This window comes from Vulpes vulpes, unplaced genomic scaffold, assembly GCF_048418805.1.
Source record: "Vulpes vulpes isolate BD-2025 unplaced genomic scaffold, VulVul3 Bu000000637, whole genome shotgun sequence".
Taxonomy (NCBI): Eukaryota; Metazoa; Chordata; class Mammalia; order Carnivora; family Canidae; genus Vulpes; species Vulpes vulpes.
The window spans coordinates 215,870-232,705 of NW_027325739.1; the positions used below are offsets into that span (position 1 = coordinate 215,870).

Genomic DNA, 16,836 nt, shown 5'->3' on the forward strand with positions numbered 1-16,836 from the left:
ATCAGATTTTTAAAATCCATTCATCAATTTCCAAGAATATAACTGTGTAACTGGAAAGGCTTGTGGCTCTGAAACCTGAATCTGGTTTTTTATTGTTTTGGGATGGGTTGGGATGGGACATGGAACAGGAGGAGACAAAGAGAAAAGTAATTTCTTTCGGGGCTGGGGGTAGGAGGATTTGGATACCATGTGGAGTGGCTTTGGGATGGTCCCCACCTGGTTTTAAGTTGGGGCCGTGCCACCCAACTTTCGAATGCACCCTACTTTAACTCTGCCTGCATTTTCTCTTCTGAGTAACTCTACCTCTAACTCCAGAGGTTATAGAGAGGAGAAAAGGCAATAGATTTCATAGAAGTACCTCGCATAGCGTTTGTACTGATTAAATATTAATGCATCACCAATTTCTTAATGCAGAAGTACCTGAAAAAAATCATACTTTATGTTAAAACAACCCTGATGGAATTCTTTGAATTGAATAATTCTGATACTTCATGAATTTGAAGGACATAAAGGTATATTGAGCCAAAGGGCTCTGGAAAACTCAGGAGGAACTTAAGTATTTTATGTATGGTGATGATGAGGGAACTCATTTCAGTGCAAATATTGTGGTCCGTAATATTTGAGTATTTTGCATTGTGTGGGATCAATTTATGACCTTAAGAACCTGAAACTGTAACATAGCGCTCTGATGAAAGATTTATTCCTTCAAAATTAACTGAAGATCTAAATTTGCTTTAAAAATGGCAGAGGGAGCTTCATTTATGATTCAGGCATTAGAATAGAACAGGGTGGTGGTTTCCATCTCCAGCTTTCACCTGGGTGATTTTTTATTCTCATCTGTGACACATCCTTTTCATTGGTGCAGTTGGACTCTTTTTCTTATTCTGAATCTCTAGAAAACTAAAGGGCAGTAAATACTAGAATGACAACTCATGTAGGACCTTAACATATTCAACCGAGTAGTGCCAAAAATAATGAGTAATTTTAAATTTTACAATTCTTAAATTTGGGGAAAGAAATGGAAGAATAAAATGTGAAAACCCTTCTACTAATGTGATATAACTGTTTTTAAGATTTGGTGAATTGCTTATATTTTTAAACGCGGCAGGGTTTCAGTTACACATAGGATGTCACTCTCTCTCTCTAACTGAAATTAGAGAATCTAGGGAATTTGCTACTGTAAGAAGAGGCCAGCCTTGGCTTCTCATGAACCTGTACTCCCATCTGGGCTCTGCCTTTGGGTAGCTAACCATTTAGTTTTCCAGGACTGGATATTTTTCATGTATAAATTAGGAGTTCTAAGTGTTCTCTTTCAGTATTGTTATACAATTATATATTTGCCATAATTATTAATTAGAGTGTATGCTAAACTGCATAGGGCAGTTCTTGGCACATAGTAAACATTCCATAAATGGTGGCCATAAAACTAATATGGGCAATAATTTTTTCCAAACTCTTTCTTATATTATTATCATTTAACCATTTCTAAGGGCTGCTTGAGAAACCAGTTCTCTGATTTTGAAAATTATTATGTCCAGGGTAGATAGCTGTTCCTTTGGTCTGTAGTTATCCACTAAAAAGGGATCTCAAATGGGAATTACAGGGTTAAATGGGAGAATAGATAATTATAGAAAATCTATATTGCTAAATGCTTTCTGAAAGAGTTGTGCCAATTTACAGCGTGTAATTCGGCGTGCTACTTTTACCACACTTGCAAAATTATTGAGTTTCTTTCAAATTAGTTTTCCTATTTTTCCACAGGATGGATATACTTTATTTTTTAGCAGCTTTATTGAAGTTTTGCTATTTTTAATAAGTGAAGAGTGACGCCTTATTTTAAGTACTAGTTTAAATATTTTCCATCTATATTTTCATGTTCTTTTTCTTATTACCTTACTTTTACTATATAGACATTTAAAAAAGCTTATATATTCAGATTCTTGGGATTTTTATGATTTTATGATTCTTTTTCTTCCGTGGTTCCTAAAAAGCCTAGAAAACTGCCCTTCCCCCTCTCCACCTAGAAGTTTGATAGGAGTTAATTCTGTTTAGTTAAAAATACGGTAGGGTTATTAAGGTGCTGTCCTTCATTTCATCTGTGATACATGATGTGATGAGAAGATGGATGTTTATTTTTCTTCAAATACTAAACGGTGTTCTTTCAACATCTTCATTGACCATTAGGATCTCTTCTTCATCTTGATTTTGGACACCTTCATATCATCACATTTATATTGAGTCTGGGTATGACTATTTAGTCCAAAGGTTTTTTGACCTAAGAAGCATCAGGACCAGTCATTCTAGAAGACTTTTAACAAGATGGTGCTAGATCTTTAAGAGAGTTGCTTGAGAGACAGGTGGGAGAATGAACATTTCAGGGCTGTCCTTTCTCACTTTATGATGGTGATTCTACAAGAGCAAAAAGACCCAAAAAAGGTACAATGGCAAGTCAAAATATTCTTAATACCTGACCCCAGTCCGCTGTCCTTATAACCAAAGGTGAAGCTGTGTTTTCTGTTGTGTGGTTGTGGATCATAGTTTCTCCCTGTTTTATTCTGTTATAACTAGATAAAGGATTCATTAATATCTTCCCCATGATGAGTACTACAATATTTGTAAATGATGGAGAGAATGTGGATCTGATTGTTGAATATGAGGCATATCCCAAACCGGAGCACCAGCAGTGGATCTATATGAACAGAACCTTCACTGATAAATGGGAAGATTATCCCAAGTCTGACAATGAAAGTAATATCAGGTAAGAGAAGAGCCTTGCACTGGGGATTAGACATTTCCCCCCACTTCCCTTGGCGTACCAGATCCTATTTTTGTGGCCCATAAGTGTGTGAGAGGACACCTGGCATAGGAGGAAGTGTGGGGCTCCTTCCTGAATCCTCAGGCCAGTGTTTCCTTTTGTGTCGTGTTTAAAACCCGTGCAAAAAGTCTGTGCATCAGTTTTCACATTTCTGATATGGAGGATGATTGAAAGCAGGGAATGGCACGTTCTCGGGACACATTAAATTATTTTTCAGAGGAAAAGAGGAAAGTGAGTGCTTTGAAACCTTTTTAAAAATACTGTCAGGGGCACCTGGGTGGCTCAGTGGGTTAAGCATCTGCCTTTGGCTCAGGTCGTGAGATCCAGCCTTGCGTTGGGCTCCCTGCTCAATGGGGAATCTGCTTCTCCCTCTCCTTCTCCTCCTCCCCCGGCTTGTGCACGCGCGCTCTCTCTCTCTCTCAAATGAATAAATAAAAATCTTTAAATAAATACAATCTTTAAAAATAAAAAATGAGAACTGTCAGAAAAAGAGAGGTGCCTGTGTCATTAAGCCTCTGACTCTTGATTTCTGCACAGCTCATTATCTCAGGGTCGTGGGATCAAGCCTGGAGTTGGGCTCCCGGCTCAGTGAGGAGTCTGCTTCTCTCCTCCTCTTTCCCTCTGCTCCTTCCCACTCTGGTCCCACAGCTTGCATGTCCTCTCTCTGTCTCAAATAAATAAATAGATATGTCCTCTCTCTCTGTCTCAAATAAATACATAAATACATAAATAAGTAAATAAATAAAACAACCAACTAAATGAAAACTAAGCCTCATTCATTCAGTAGCTTTGGTCCAGGCAGTGAACTCCACTCCAAGTTCTATGACATCACACCTCTCTCTCTCTCTCTTTTTTTTTTAAGGATTTAATTTATTTGAGAGAGAAAGAGCAAGCGCACACAGCGAGGAGCCTAGGGAAACTTTAGCAGTCTCCTCCCTGAGCTCAGAGCCCATGCGGGGTTCAGTTCCACGACCCTGAGATCATGACCTGAGCCAAAACTAAGAGTTGGATGCTTAACTGACTGAGCCACCCACGTGCCCCCACATCTCTTATTTGATCCTCAAGACATTTCTAACAAAAAACAGTAGCAATCATAAAATAGTAAAAAATAAAATGAAAATAGTAAGTAAAAATAAAATTAATAAAAATAATAAAAATTACAAAGCAAAAGCATAAAAGTAGCTTACTTTATGTAGGCTGCAGGTGCTCTTGCCTGCGCTGCACTGTTCTCAGTACCTTCCATATATTAAGTCAATAATTTCAGTCCTCACAAACCCCATGGACAGGCACTTTTATTCTTGTCATTTCTGAGAAGAGGAAACTGAGACACAAATGAGTCTTGATGTAACTTGACCAAGGTCAAATGGCTAACAGAAGTGGATGCCTTCATAGACTTTTTTTTTTTTTTTTTTTTCCCCCAGTGAAGAGCTATGGGCTGTTGTAGGAATATGGGTGAGAGATGAGGCTGTCCTGGGTCAAGGTGCAGGGGCTGGAGGGAGGAGGATGGATTCGGGAGATATCCAGGCTACCTCTTTAGTAAGACTCAGCGATTGAGGGGATAGGAGAGAGAGGTAGGAGCTGAAGATACCCCTTCAGATTCTGTATTTATCAGCTACGTTGGATGGTGAGAGGTGATGTCTTTCAAGGAGGAGTGGGAAGGGTTGGGAGGGCAAAGACCATGAGTTTTTGGGGTTGGTTGAATTTGAGAATGTCCATGGGCTCTTGAGTGTGGACATTCAGGTAGGAAGTATCAAGGGCAGGTTCCCTAGAAGCAGAGCCTGAGACAGGGATTCTGGGTCAAGAGCTTCATTAAGGGAGAGGGAGAGCAGGACAGGAAGGGTAAAGGAGGAAAGAAAGGATGGATGGGTGATTGGCAGGCTGATCTCAGGGGCACTCTCCAGAGCTTTTGTCCCTCTCCACGGGCAGTCACTCATCAGCCCTAGACCTAGAGAGGCAGTCAGTGTCCAAAAGGGGCCAACTGTCCAAGGGCAAGACTTGGGAGGATGTCGCAGGTGTGAATCATTATAAGCTTGTACCCACGAGGCAGGGAGATGCAGGCATGCAAATAGCTCTGTAGAGGAGGCGAAGGACCAAGAACTCTGAACCAGAGGTAAAGATTTGAAAGCTGTGAGCAAACAGCAAGGAGTTGATTGTGAGAGTGGATCGCTCGGGGGCGTGTGCATTGTGAGAGGAGATGAAAGTCTGAAGAGGCCACTGTGTATGTCTGGGCGGTTGTGTATGTTGCTCACACGGGTCAAGGGCTGCCCAGGGCGCTCCACCCACACCAGTGCCCATGTGGGGAACTCCCTTGGCAGGCCTGTGGGCTCAGTCTACACAGCGGTATCTAGTATCATCCCGGTAGGAAAACAGAAGCTTGAATAGCACATACTGGAAAGGATGCCAGGAAGAAGTAGCGGGGGTGAAAGGAGAAATGGGAGATTACGATTTTTGCAAGAAGGAAGGTGAGGGTCCTCCATGTGGGCACCTGCTCGTCTGGGGGCCCTGCCAGGGGCACAGCGTTATAGGGCAGCAGGGCGGGTGAGTTCAGGACACCGGGGAAGGATTATGGGCAGATGGGGACCTGGGCATGAGGACAGCCAGGAGGCCAAAGAGGCTGCGGCCTCCACGAGGCCATGAAAGCCTCTCCCCACTCAGCCATTGGGCCCAAATTCAATACATGCCTATAGGTTTGTATCTGTTAACATGGATCCTGTTAATACTGAGTGAAGTGCTTAGTCTGGTTCTTCCTCCCACAGGCGTGTGTTTCCAGAGAGAAACTGTGGACAAGATGCTCACCCGAGGCAGGCCATTCACGAGTGCTTGATTTCTTTTCTTTTCTATTTTATCTTTTGTAGATATGTGAGTGAACTTCATCTAACCAGATTAAAAGGGAACGAAGGAGGCACTTACACATTTCAAGTGTCCAATTCCGATGTCAATTCTTCGGTGACATTTAATGTTTATGTGAACAGTGAGTAAAACGAACGGTCCCTTATCTTTTTATTTTTTATTATTTTAAGTTGTGGCTCGTGCTTGGAACAGCTGCAGCACTGAGCTCGTTGTGTACTATGTAAATAATGTTTCATGATAATTTTGACCTTAACAAAGACCCTGTGGTTTGGTGGTTGGAAGAATGTGTACGAAAACCAATTCCTTGCCCTACATTTCACTGACCACGTGACCTTGCAGAGGTCACTCGGATTCCGGGTGCTGCCGTTGAAGCAAACAGAGGAGCCAGAGAAGTTAAAAATAACCGTCATGTGAGGGGGGGAAAATGTATTATTATTGATTGTTGAAATGGGGAGCCAGAGGTTGAATAGGACCTGGATTATGGTGTTAGTTGGGCAAGAGATGCTATCAGGCTCCGTCATGATTTCTCTGTTAGAGCGCTTTCTCTTTCAGGGTTGTGTTATTATTTGTGTTGAGATTGTTCTCTCACTAAGACGAATGCAATATCGATCCAGCTCAACGAGACCCTCCTGCAAAGCACGTGGGGACTGTGGGAGAGGGAGCAGGTGGTTTGGGCGGGAGGATGGCTTTGGGCGTGGGAACCTGAACACCTGAGTCCTGCCCTGCTGTGGCCCCTGCAGCATCTCAGAGAAATGGCTTTGGACAGAGGTTGAGGCCAAGGGAGCATGCTCGCCAGCTGGGGGGCTTCTGCTCCGTGCAGGGCACCCTCCTGGCTCTCCTCTAGGGCCCATCTGCACATCCAGGGAAGGACAGCAGGTGTCTGATGCACCACACCAGCCAGGGGACCAGGGGACCAGGGGACCAGGGGATGGGAGGCCTCCACAGACACAGAATTCCAGGGGAGTGGTCAACAACAGGACCACCATTGGGATTAGCCATCCGGGGTGTGTGTTGGGAGGTGGGGGATTAGGAGACAATCTGGAACATTCCCTAGGGGATAGCTTAGTAACTGTGCTGAGTGCTTCGTGTGTGTGTTTGTGTGTGTGTTGGGGTGCAGGAGGGGCTGTGGGAACAAAGGAGGGGTGCCAGTTTCTTGTCCTCAAAGAGCTGACCTTCTGTGAAGTCATTTTACAAGTTACTTCGTTGGTGCTGCAGCTCAGCCGTACGGGGTAGGGGTAGCATGATCCAGCTGCAAATGAAGACAGAAAAGTGATACTCAAGGCTTTGGATTCCTAATCTGGAGTCTTTTAACTCGGTCCTCATTTCCAAGAACAAGAGGCTCTTATCTGTGGAGCTAAATAAATTTCTTAACTATAGACCTTGTCAGGATCCTTAAAATCACATCTGTGGAGCTAGACAAATTCCTTTTTTTTTTTTAAGATTTATTTATTTATTTATTTATTTATTTATTTATTTATTTATTTATGATAGACATAGAGAGAGAGGGGCAGAGATACAGGCAGAGGGAGAAGCAGGTTCCATGCAGGGAGCCCAACGTGGGACTCGATCCTGGGATTCCAGGATCGCACCCTAGGCCTAAGGCAGGTGCTAAACCGCTGAGCCACCCAGGGATCCCCCGCCAGACGAATTTCTTAACTACAGACTTTGTCAGGATTCTTAATGTGCCAGGAGGAGGCTGTGGGATGGGGTATACAGCTCAAACTTGTTTGACCACAGAATTTACCTTTTTTTTTTTTTTTTTTTTTTGAGGGAATCATACTCATTAACGTCTCCCTTCCTCAGAACAGTGTTGATTATATGGTATCTCATTGGCCTGCATTTCAAATAGCTCTAGATTAATTCAGATGTTAATCAGAGAGCTTAGCATATCGCACATGGGCAAAATTACCTGCTTCTGAAAAATCTCAATATTCAAGTAACTTAAGAGACGATTACAGGTAAATCAGTATTCTTATGAGTCGAATATGCATATTATCCACCCAAAACTGGATTTTTGGGTGCTCTAGTGCAGTGCTTCTCAAACTGTCTATGGGAAAGGACCTTTTTTTTTTTTTAATTTTCCAAATTATTCGGGATCAATCCTTGCTACAAAATATGGTAAGAACCTATCACTAGGAAAGTGAATTGAATAAGAATAGAGATGTATGCAAAACCCAAGTTTAAATTTTTTTTTTTTTAAGGAGATTCCATAGATAGAAAACCGACTGTCAGGATGCTCCTGCTAAGTGCTTCTTGTCAGCTGCACCTCACCTCTTTGCGGACCAGTAACAGCAGATCATGGCCATGGCCTACTCCACAGGCCTCACTTCAGCCCTACTTGGGAGTGGGGAATTTTATAAAACTCTGTGCCATTTGCATCTGTCTTTCCCTGGCTTCAAGGTCAAGGAGGCTGTGGGTCACTGACCTTACAAAGATGTCTCTGAAGTCCCATTTTTCTGGTGACAAAATTGCTGCCATTTTACTTACCAGGCTCATTTGCCATCCGCACAATTGGTGTTAGTCACCTCTGCTGGTGAACTCCTGCCTCTTTGAAACTAGATAGGGAACCACATTAAGCTTCCCAAATGATTTTTTTTTTTGGAGGGGGCGGATTCCCTGTTGGGGCAGGACTTTGTTTATTCGGGGGCCCAGGTCTCAGATGCCCACCCAGCATCAACTGATGAACAGCTGCTCCATGGCACTGGGCACACAGATAAGGGTGGTTTAGTGTCTCCCCACTTAGGTGAAGTTTTTCAGGAAGTCTTTCGTTGCTGTCAGTTTGTTCTAAACCCTTAACCGACAAAAGGCATTTCTTTCATTTACCTAACACATTGGATTTCTTGAGCTCCACATGCTTTGACAGAGGTGGTATTTTTGTGTGAAACTTAAAAAACATCTACCTCTTGTGAAGTGTGTCCAATCGCTCTTTACAGATAATGTTAGCTAATCACTTTGTCGATTTTTTTTAATTGGATAAGGTTTCTAATGTTACACTTTAAAATCAAAAGCTAAAAATAGTTTTGAAATTTAAAATCGGAGCGGTTGTGTCCGTTTTGACATAACATTTCAGCTGAGCCAAGTAGATCCACTGTGTGATTTGTTCTGTAAATAAGCTTAGCCCCAAGGAGGGAAGGAATTCTGCTGTGCAAAAATTAGAATTGATAAAAATCAGAATAATAAATGCATAATATTAGTGCAGAAATTCAGTGACTTTTCCTCAGTGACATTGCTGCATAATTGCTTAATAGATTCAACTGGGAGAAATGCTTATGAAAATCCCCGATTTTGAATGGTTAAATGTTTGATCGTTGAAAAATTCATTTGTTTTAAAAACTCCACATGTAGATTTGAGTACATTGAGCATGTGCGTGTACGTGTGTATGCGTGTGTGTGTGTGTGTGTGTGTGTGTTTTAATTGCTTATGTGGGAGGCTTTAAAAAATACCATGTTCTATCAGTTTGTGTTAGAGAAAAATGTGTAGCATATTAAACTTGATAATGTTTTAGGTCTGTTTTTAACTCCTCTAACCAAGCTATGATTTACATGGGTCTGTTAGTTGGCTCCATGGCATTAAAGGTGGTGTATAAAGGGCAAGAGCTATATGACATGTTTGCTATTTTTGAGCAGAACTCCCAGTGGAAACTGATGGGAGTTTTTTGGTTTTTTGTTTTGTTTTGGTTTAGTTTGGTTTGGTTTAGAGAGAATGAGAGAGAGAGAGTGTGTGGGGTTGAGGTCGGGACCAGAGAGGGAGAAAGAGAACCTTAAGCAGACTCCACACCCAGCACAGAGCCTGAAGGGGGGCTCCAATCTCATGACCCTGGGACCGTGATCTGAGCCAAAATCAAGAGTAGGACTCTTAGCCACTGAGCCACCCAGGTGTCCCCCCACCCCATTTTTTTTTGGCTGGGGGGGAAGGTGGGGCGGAGTTTTTATTAAAAAAGCAAACAACAAAAACATTGAATTTGCATTACTATAATCACCCTTGCCCTACTTATTGAAGATGTATATAGAAATCAGGTTCTGGGACTCCTGGGTGGCTCAGTGGTTGAGCGTCTGCCTTTGGCTCAGGGTGTGATCCCGGAGTCCTGGGATCGAGTCCTACATTGGGCTCCCCACAGGGAGCCTGCTTCTCCCTCTGCTTGTGTCTCTACCTCTCTCTCTGTGTGTCTCTCATGAATAAATAAAATCTTTTAAGAAATTGAATTAAAAAAAAAAAGAACTCAGGTTCTTAGTTCCAAAAAGAAGTGTGAGGGGCACCTGGATGGCTCAGTTGGTTAAGCATCTGCTTTTGGCTCAGATCATCATCTTGGGGCCCTGGGATCCAGCTCCGCGTCGGGCTCTCCGCTCAGTGACCAATCTGCTCCTCCCTCTCCCTCTTCATCTCCCTCTGTGGTCTCTCTCGCTCTCTCTCAAATAAATACATAAAATCTTTTTTTATTTTTAAGTTTGAGATCTTTGGTAAAATTGGCCATTTGTTTCCTTTGCAGATCAAAATTGGGAGGAAACAGTTCTAAAATCTATAGAGCTACCCGAACATGCTTTCTTGTTTTAAAAAATATATTTAGCAGGATCCCTGGGTGGCGCAGTGGTTTAGCGCCTGCCTTTGGCCTAGGGCGTGATCCTGGAGACCTGGGATTGAGTCCCACGTCAGGCTCCCGGTGCATGGAGCCTGCTTCTCCCTCTGCCTGTGTCTCTGTCTCTCTCTCTCTCACTGTGTGCCTATCATAAATAAATAAAAATTAAAAAAATAAATATATTTAGCTACAATGACATAATATACATAATAAAAGTGCTTTCCTAATAGGACCTACTCTTTCTAAAATTCTTAGAGGTATTAGAAAAACCGACACCACCAAGGTTCTATATGTAGCCTATGATACTTGGTTAGAAACTTATGGTCTCTTTGTTTGCAATAAATGTCACACAATTGAGGTTTTTACCAGATCTAGGACAAATAAAAAGCCAAATGCACATTTAACTCTAAGTGATCCACTGTCTCTTTTCCCTCCCCACCCAATATTTCTTGATTAAATCTCAAACGTTGCAGTGGACTTAAATGTTAGTAATGTACATATTCAATGAGTTTATTTTGACATATAATTTCAAATGCCCCATGTGAATCCTGAAGTAACCTACATGATGGTGGAAAGTATGATTAATATGATAAAACAATTGTTTTTTCACAACTGTGGAATGATTTTTTTTCCCCTGTGGAATGATTTTAAGAAGATCTAATAAACTTATAATTTTATCAATTGTACCCCAATAAAGCTGGGAAAAATAAGATTTTAAAGTGTATACATGATTTTGATATATGTAAACATTTTGAAAAAAACTGCCCCCCCCCCCCCCACACACATCAAGTGAATTAACACATCAGCTTACGTGTTAATGTTTACCCTTCTTGTTTTTGATTTTCTGGGGTTTTGGGGGGGCAGGGTGCTTGTTTTGTTTTTTGGTGAGAACATTTAAGTTCTACTTTCTTACCAAATTTCGATTATGTAATACAGAGTTATCAACTATAGTCACCATGTAATTCATTAGATGCCTAGACCTTACTTGTCTTACACCTGTTTGTATTCCTTTAATGCCTCTCCCCATTCCTCCCATCCCTTAGGCCTTGACAACCACTTTTCTACTCTTTTTCAATGAACTTGATTTTTTTTTAAAGACTCCATCTAAGTGATACCATGCAGTATTTGTCTTTCTCTACATGGAACATAATACCCTCTAGGTTTATCCAACCTAATTTGTTGTCGCAAATGGTAGGATTTCCTTCTTTTTCAGGCTGAACAATAATCCAGTGTCTGTGTGTATCACATTTTCTTATATCCGCTCATCCATCGAAGGAAATTTAGGTTGTTTCCATACCTTGGCTGGTGTAAGTAATACCGCAGTGACCATGGGAGTACAGATCTCTCTTCAAGGTAGTAGTTTTGTTTCATTAGGATATGTATGAAGAAGTGGGACTTGCTGGATCCTTTGGTAGTTGTGTTTTTAATTTCTCGGGGGGAACCTCCATGCTCTTTTCTGCAGTGGCACCAGTCTGCATTCCCACCAACAGTGCACGAGGGTTCCCTTTTCTCTGTGCCCTTGTCAACGTTTGTTATTTCTTATCTTTTTGGTAATACACGTGCTAACGGTGTGGGTGATCACCTCATTTTGGTTTTTTTGATTCACCCATAGTCTTAAAATGCCTCTTGAACACATTATCGGGTAACCTTTCCAAGATCAGCTTTGTGAATCTAAAATTTGGGGTAAATGGTATTGAGGGGCCATAAGTAGATCTCTGGCCAGTCTTAAAGGTCTGCCCTTTAATCACAAACCTCGCCAGGTGAGTCAGAGTATTGTGGTACTGGGGGGGTGGCTCAGGGGGTGGTCACAGAAAGGGAGGGAGGACAAGCATATAGAGAGAACTCAGGGGCTTGCCCTTCACCATCGGGCTTATGTGGAACACATGTCCTGTTAAGCTAGATCGGCTATCCAAAATGACTGCAGAAGTACACCAAATTAACTTTCAAAGTCACCGACTCTACTTCATTTACGGCAGTGTTAACAGTGGGTTGAAACGATTTAAGGAAATGCTAAATAATGCATTATTTCTAAATCACCGTATCATGTAATTAACATCCTGTCTGGTATGAGCAATTATTTATAGATCATACAGCGTGCCCGTATCAGTGAAAGTAATAAATCATCCAGAGTGAGGTCTCTTGATGAGAAAGTTTCTCTTTGACCACGTTTGCAAAATCTGGGCTGCCTTTTATGTAGTTTTGGTCATAGTTCAATCTGTCCTCCTAGGGAGAAGCCACTCTGAAGGGGAGCACCCCGCAGACAAAGTGGCACATTTGCCAAAGGTGAGGGCAGGTGTGTCAAGTCAGCCACGTAAGTAGATGGCTTAGACCCCCTGGCCAGCCAGCCCTCTGAGTCACCCACCTGGCTGGAAGTCCTCAGGGACCTTCACCCAGGGTTAAATGGTAATGTGGGCTGGCCTTCAAGGATTGCTCAGTTTAGGGGCTTTGGGTCTGTGTCTTTCATGATCCCTGTGAGATGAGAACAGAGTTACTAGAACTTTCCCTCTTTGGGAGGAAGAAATGTTTTCTACCATCTGTCTCCCTTTTTTTCAGGGCTGATAGGACCTTTCAAACATTTGGGTGTCCAAACCATTCTTGCATTAGAGGCTAAGCATTTTAATAAGGCCTATGACTAACACACTTGACCATTGAGTTTTGCTTAAGAGGTTTTGCTTTTTAGTGTTTTTTCCCCCTAGGGAAATCCCCCTAGGTGGATTCTATTAAATCTACTCTAATATTAAATTATTGGAATTCTTTTTTTTTTTTTTTTTTTTTTTGAGAGAGAGAGAGAGAGCACATGAGCAGTGGGGAGAGGCAGAGGGAGAGAGAGAGAGAGAGAAAGAGAATGCCCCAAACAGGCTCCACACCCAGCCCAGTGTGGAGCCCCACCCGGGGCCTGATCCCACGACCCCAAGATCATGACCAGAGACGAAATCAAGAGTCAGACACTCAACCGACTGAGCCGCCCAAGTGCCCCCAAATGACTGGAATTCTTAAACATTAAATAAAACCAGTGCTGAATAGAACTCCTTTCTGATTGATTTACTTGCTTTTGAAAATTTGCTGTAAGGCTATCACAGTAACCAGAAATGTAGCTTGGTTAGTGCAAACATATGTATACATAAAACAGTTTTAAATTAAAACAGTTTTTTCTTATTGTAAAAATGTCACACAAAGGATAGGAAAAGCTGGAAAATCAAATAAGCAAAAACAAGAAGCACATTTTAATTGTGCCTCTTAAAGTTGGTTTACATTTTATATTGTTGCTTAATATATCCCTTATTGTATATGTTCTTTGTGAACATTTTTTGTTAACTTTTTTTTTTTTTTTTTTTTTTACAAAACTGAGGTCCTAATGCTTCATGAGCTTGTGTTTTGGTACTGAATAATGAATGCATTGCGTACACCTTTCCATGACATGAGATACCTGTCTGCAACCTCATTTTGGTATCCTGTTGCATGGATAGTGCATCATTTTTTTTTAAACCCACATCTGGTGCAGTTTTGAGACATTGTATAGTATGGGATGGGTCACAAATGATTGACTGGGGTTTTAAAGAAACCCATCAAATGCTTATTTAAGGTTTATAATTATCTTGTTTAATCTCAAATGAGTGACCTAGCTTAAGTGCCTGGCAGTAAATAAGGTTATCATCTGTCATTATCTTTCATGCTTGCCCATGTCTTAAACATATGTCACAGAAGATTTCACTCTCCTGGCTTTTGGGGCAGTTCTAAATTAAGGAATAATTTTCAGGTCTTCTTAGTATGGTTGCTAGTCTATGTAAAAGTAGTCTCTTGTCTTTTTATATTAATCTTTTTATAGGTAGCGCATGTTCATTTGTGATACCTGACAGCGTCTGAGCTCTGTTTTTCAGATTCTGTTACTGAATTTGAAATGAGTTTTTGTTGTTAAATGCTTTGGAGTTATGAGTGTTGTTTTGATGTGACACTTTAATATCTCCTTCTCATAATGAAGATCTCTCTGTCTTCAAGAATTGCTGTAGACATTTGAGTTGAAAGAAAAAAGGGATATCACTGCAACCTACTTTTAAAGTCTACTTTGATTCTCTTATGTGCTGAAAAAATTTAGGAAATGTATTAGTATTCTTTTTCCTTTGTGTATCATGAGAAGGTTGGTCGGGTGAGGTGTATTGCTAATTTGGAGGATCTAGTTAAAGGCCGAAACTGAGAACAGGAAACCCGTCTAGATCGTTGGGCCCTTTGTTGGTGTGGTCTGGCCATCATTTCGTGCTTATGGTAGAAAAGCAGGAGAAACAGGTTTAAGTTATATGACTGTGTCAGCGTCTGCTAGGAATGGACCCTGAATTGGGGCATAATTTTCTAAAGACGGTGTGAGTACTCTTCCCTCGTGTTAGTGGAACTTCGACTCTGTGGAAGTTCCCTTGCTATCTGAGCCCATATGTTTTTACATCAGATTAGCTCCCTTCATTTATACGTGGATCCAGGCTCACCTATAATTTAGTGTAAATTTAAATTAACCCGAGAATAGGTGCATGATTTTTCCATGGGTTTTATGGCAATAACCCTTGCCTTCCACTTTTGAATTATGTTGGAAATGAATTCACTGCTTTTACTGAATAGAGAAATAGCACTTATATCACATGCCAGTCCTCCACGTGTGTGTCTACACATGCCCTCTGCGTGTCTGGGTCACATGGCGGTGGTGCCCTGTAAATCTAGCATCGTGATTCTGGCTGGGCAAGGCTTTGTGCAGTTAGTTGTATCACTTTTTAAATTTTTTTTAACTTAATCTCAGGACTAGGAGATCTTTACTGGCTGTTTAGAACAGATGTTGGCAAACTGTAGTCCTAGGGCCGGAGTCAGCCTGCAGCCTCTTTTCAAAGGGCCCATAAACTAAGATTTTTGGTCAAATGGTTGAAAAAAATCAGAAGATTTTGTGAGACGTGAAGATAAAATTCAAATGTCAGTGTCCATAAGTAAAGTTTATTGGAACACAGCTGTGCACATGGCTTTGCATGTCTGGCTACATTTGTGGTACAGTGGCACAGTTGAGTATTTGCAAGAGAGACCCTAAGGCCCACACAGCCGAAATTGTTTACCACCTCAGTCTTTACCATAAAAGTTAGCTTACTCCTAGTTTAGAATGTCATTGCGTTAGGAGGGTGATTTTTTTTTTTTTTAATAGTAAAAACTCTGTTAAAGACAGCTGGATACAGGCAACTACAATTGAAGTTTTGTTTCATTTGTTAAACAAACTTCTATCAAAGTGCCCATATGCCAGTTTCTAACAATCTTTTTTTTTTTAATTTTTATTTTTTAAGAGAAAGGGGAGAGAGGGATGGGGAAGGGCAGAGGGAGGGAGAGAGAGAGAGAGAGAATCTTAAGTAGGCTCTTTGCCGAGCATGGAGCCTGAATCCATTCAGCGGGGCTAAATCTCAGGATATCTATTCCAGTTTTATTTTGTTTTTGTTTTTTAAGTATAGCCTTATATAAGTGAAAGTTAATCTGAAATTTTTTGTAGTCCTGTTTTAGCTGATTTAAGTTCCTTTTTCATAGCAGTGTTATGGCAGGAATGTAGATTTGACCCAGGCCCAAATAGGGCCAAATTGCTGGAAAGCATTGCTGTGTGGCCATTAAAACTACAGCAGACCCACAATCGTAAAAACAAAATGCATCCTTATGATCCCTCTTCATTTAGTCTTTTATTGCTTGTGGAGGCTTCAGTCTATGTTCTTTGCTGGTTATAGAGTGTGGGCAAATGTGGTTTATTAGCAGGAACTGGTCGAGGTGCTCAGGGGCAAGAGGGGAGCTCAACTCAGAAATGCTTCCCCATCAATGACTCGTGCATCTCCTCCCACCCCACCCCAGCTCTTATTATCTGTGCTGTGTCTTAAAAATTTGTTTTGTTCTTGCCTCCCGTCTGGACCTGATGGTGGTGAGAAGGAGTATTTTTTCAAGATCACATATCTTTGGGGTAAATCAGCAAATGGTTAGGGTTTTTAATTGCACGAGCCATAAATTCTCAGTAGAGTCGTAAGCACTCTGAAATCAGCCTACAAGTTGATCAGTGTTGTTGCAGACGCTGGAATGACCCAGGCCCACAACGCTTTGAAAGGAGAAAAGGCTATTTTCTTAATCTCCGCAGGAAATACATAACTCATGCACCTCTTAGGCTTATCCAAACCTCCAACCTGGGAGGAATTAGGGAATGTGTCATTTGGTATACTGCTGATTGCCGAATATCTCAGAAACCACAGCTCAGATTTAACCTGGAGAATTGCAGTTATGTGTCTTTAAAAGCAAAATGCATATTTAATGCCTTACACAGTGCATTGAGGCACTTACAAAATGCAGATGAGCCCAGATTTTCATTTTTAGGAATCAGATTTATACCTAGCTCATTCTTTATGCATTAAACATTTTCGTAGTGCAACTTGCCATGTAGATCTGAAACTGTACTCGTGTAATTTAGCCTTTTCAAAATGAGGTCTGTCATCACCAATGTTAGGGACACGACTAGGATTAGGGCGAGGCGCCTGGGGTGTAGAATTTAAGGAAGAGCTCACTCGAGGTGCCAGCCCTGTATTTGCAAGACCTTGAGGAGGGTGAGTG

The 16,836-nt window shown here is 41.4% G+C and overlaps 1 protein-coding gene across 7 annotated transcripts in view; it reads left to right on the forward strand.

The window, feature by feature from the left end:
* Positions 1–16,836, forward strand: part of LOC140596726 (mast/stem cell growth factor receptor Kit-like) — a 73,992-nt gene that overhangs the window by 37,805 nt on the left and 19,351 nt on the right. For all 7 annotated transcript variants that reach the window (XM_072745206.1, XM_072745203.1, XM_072745207.1 and 4 more), the window contains 2 exons: positions 2,569–2,758; positions 5,671–5,786. In XM_072745206.1, the coding sequence (XP_072601307.1) occupies positions 2,569–2,758; positions 5,671–5,786 (306 nt within the window). The remainder of the gene's footprint in view (positions 1–2,568; positions 2,759–5,670; positions 5,787–16,836) is intronic.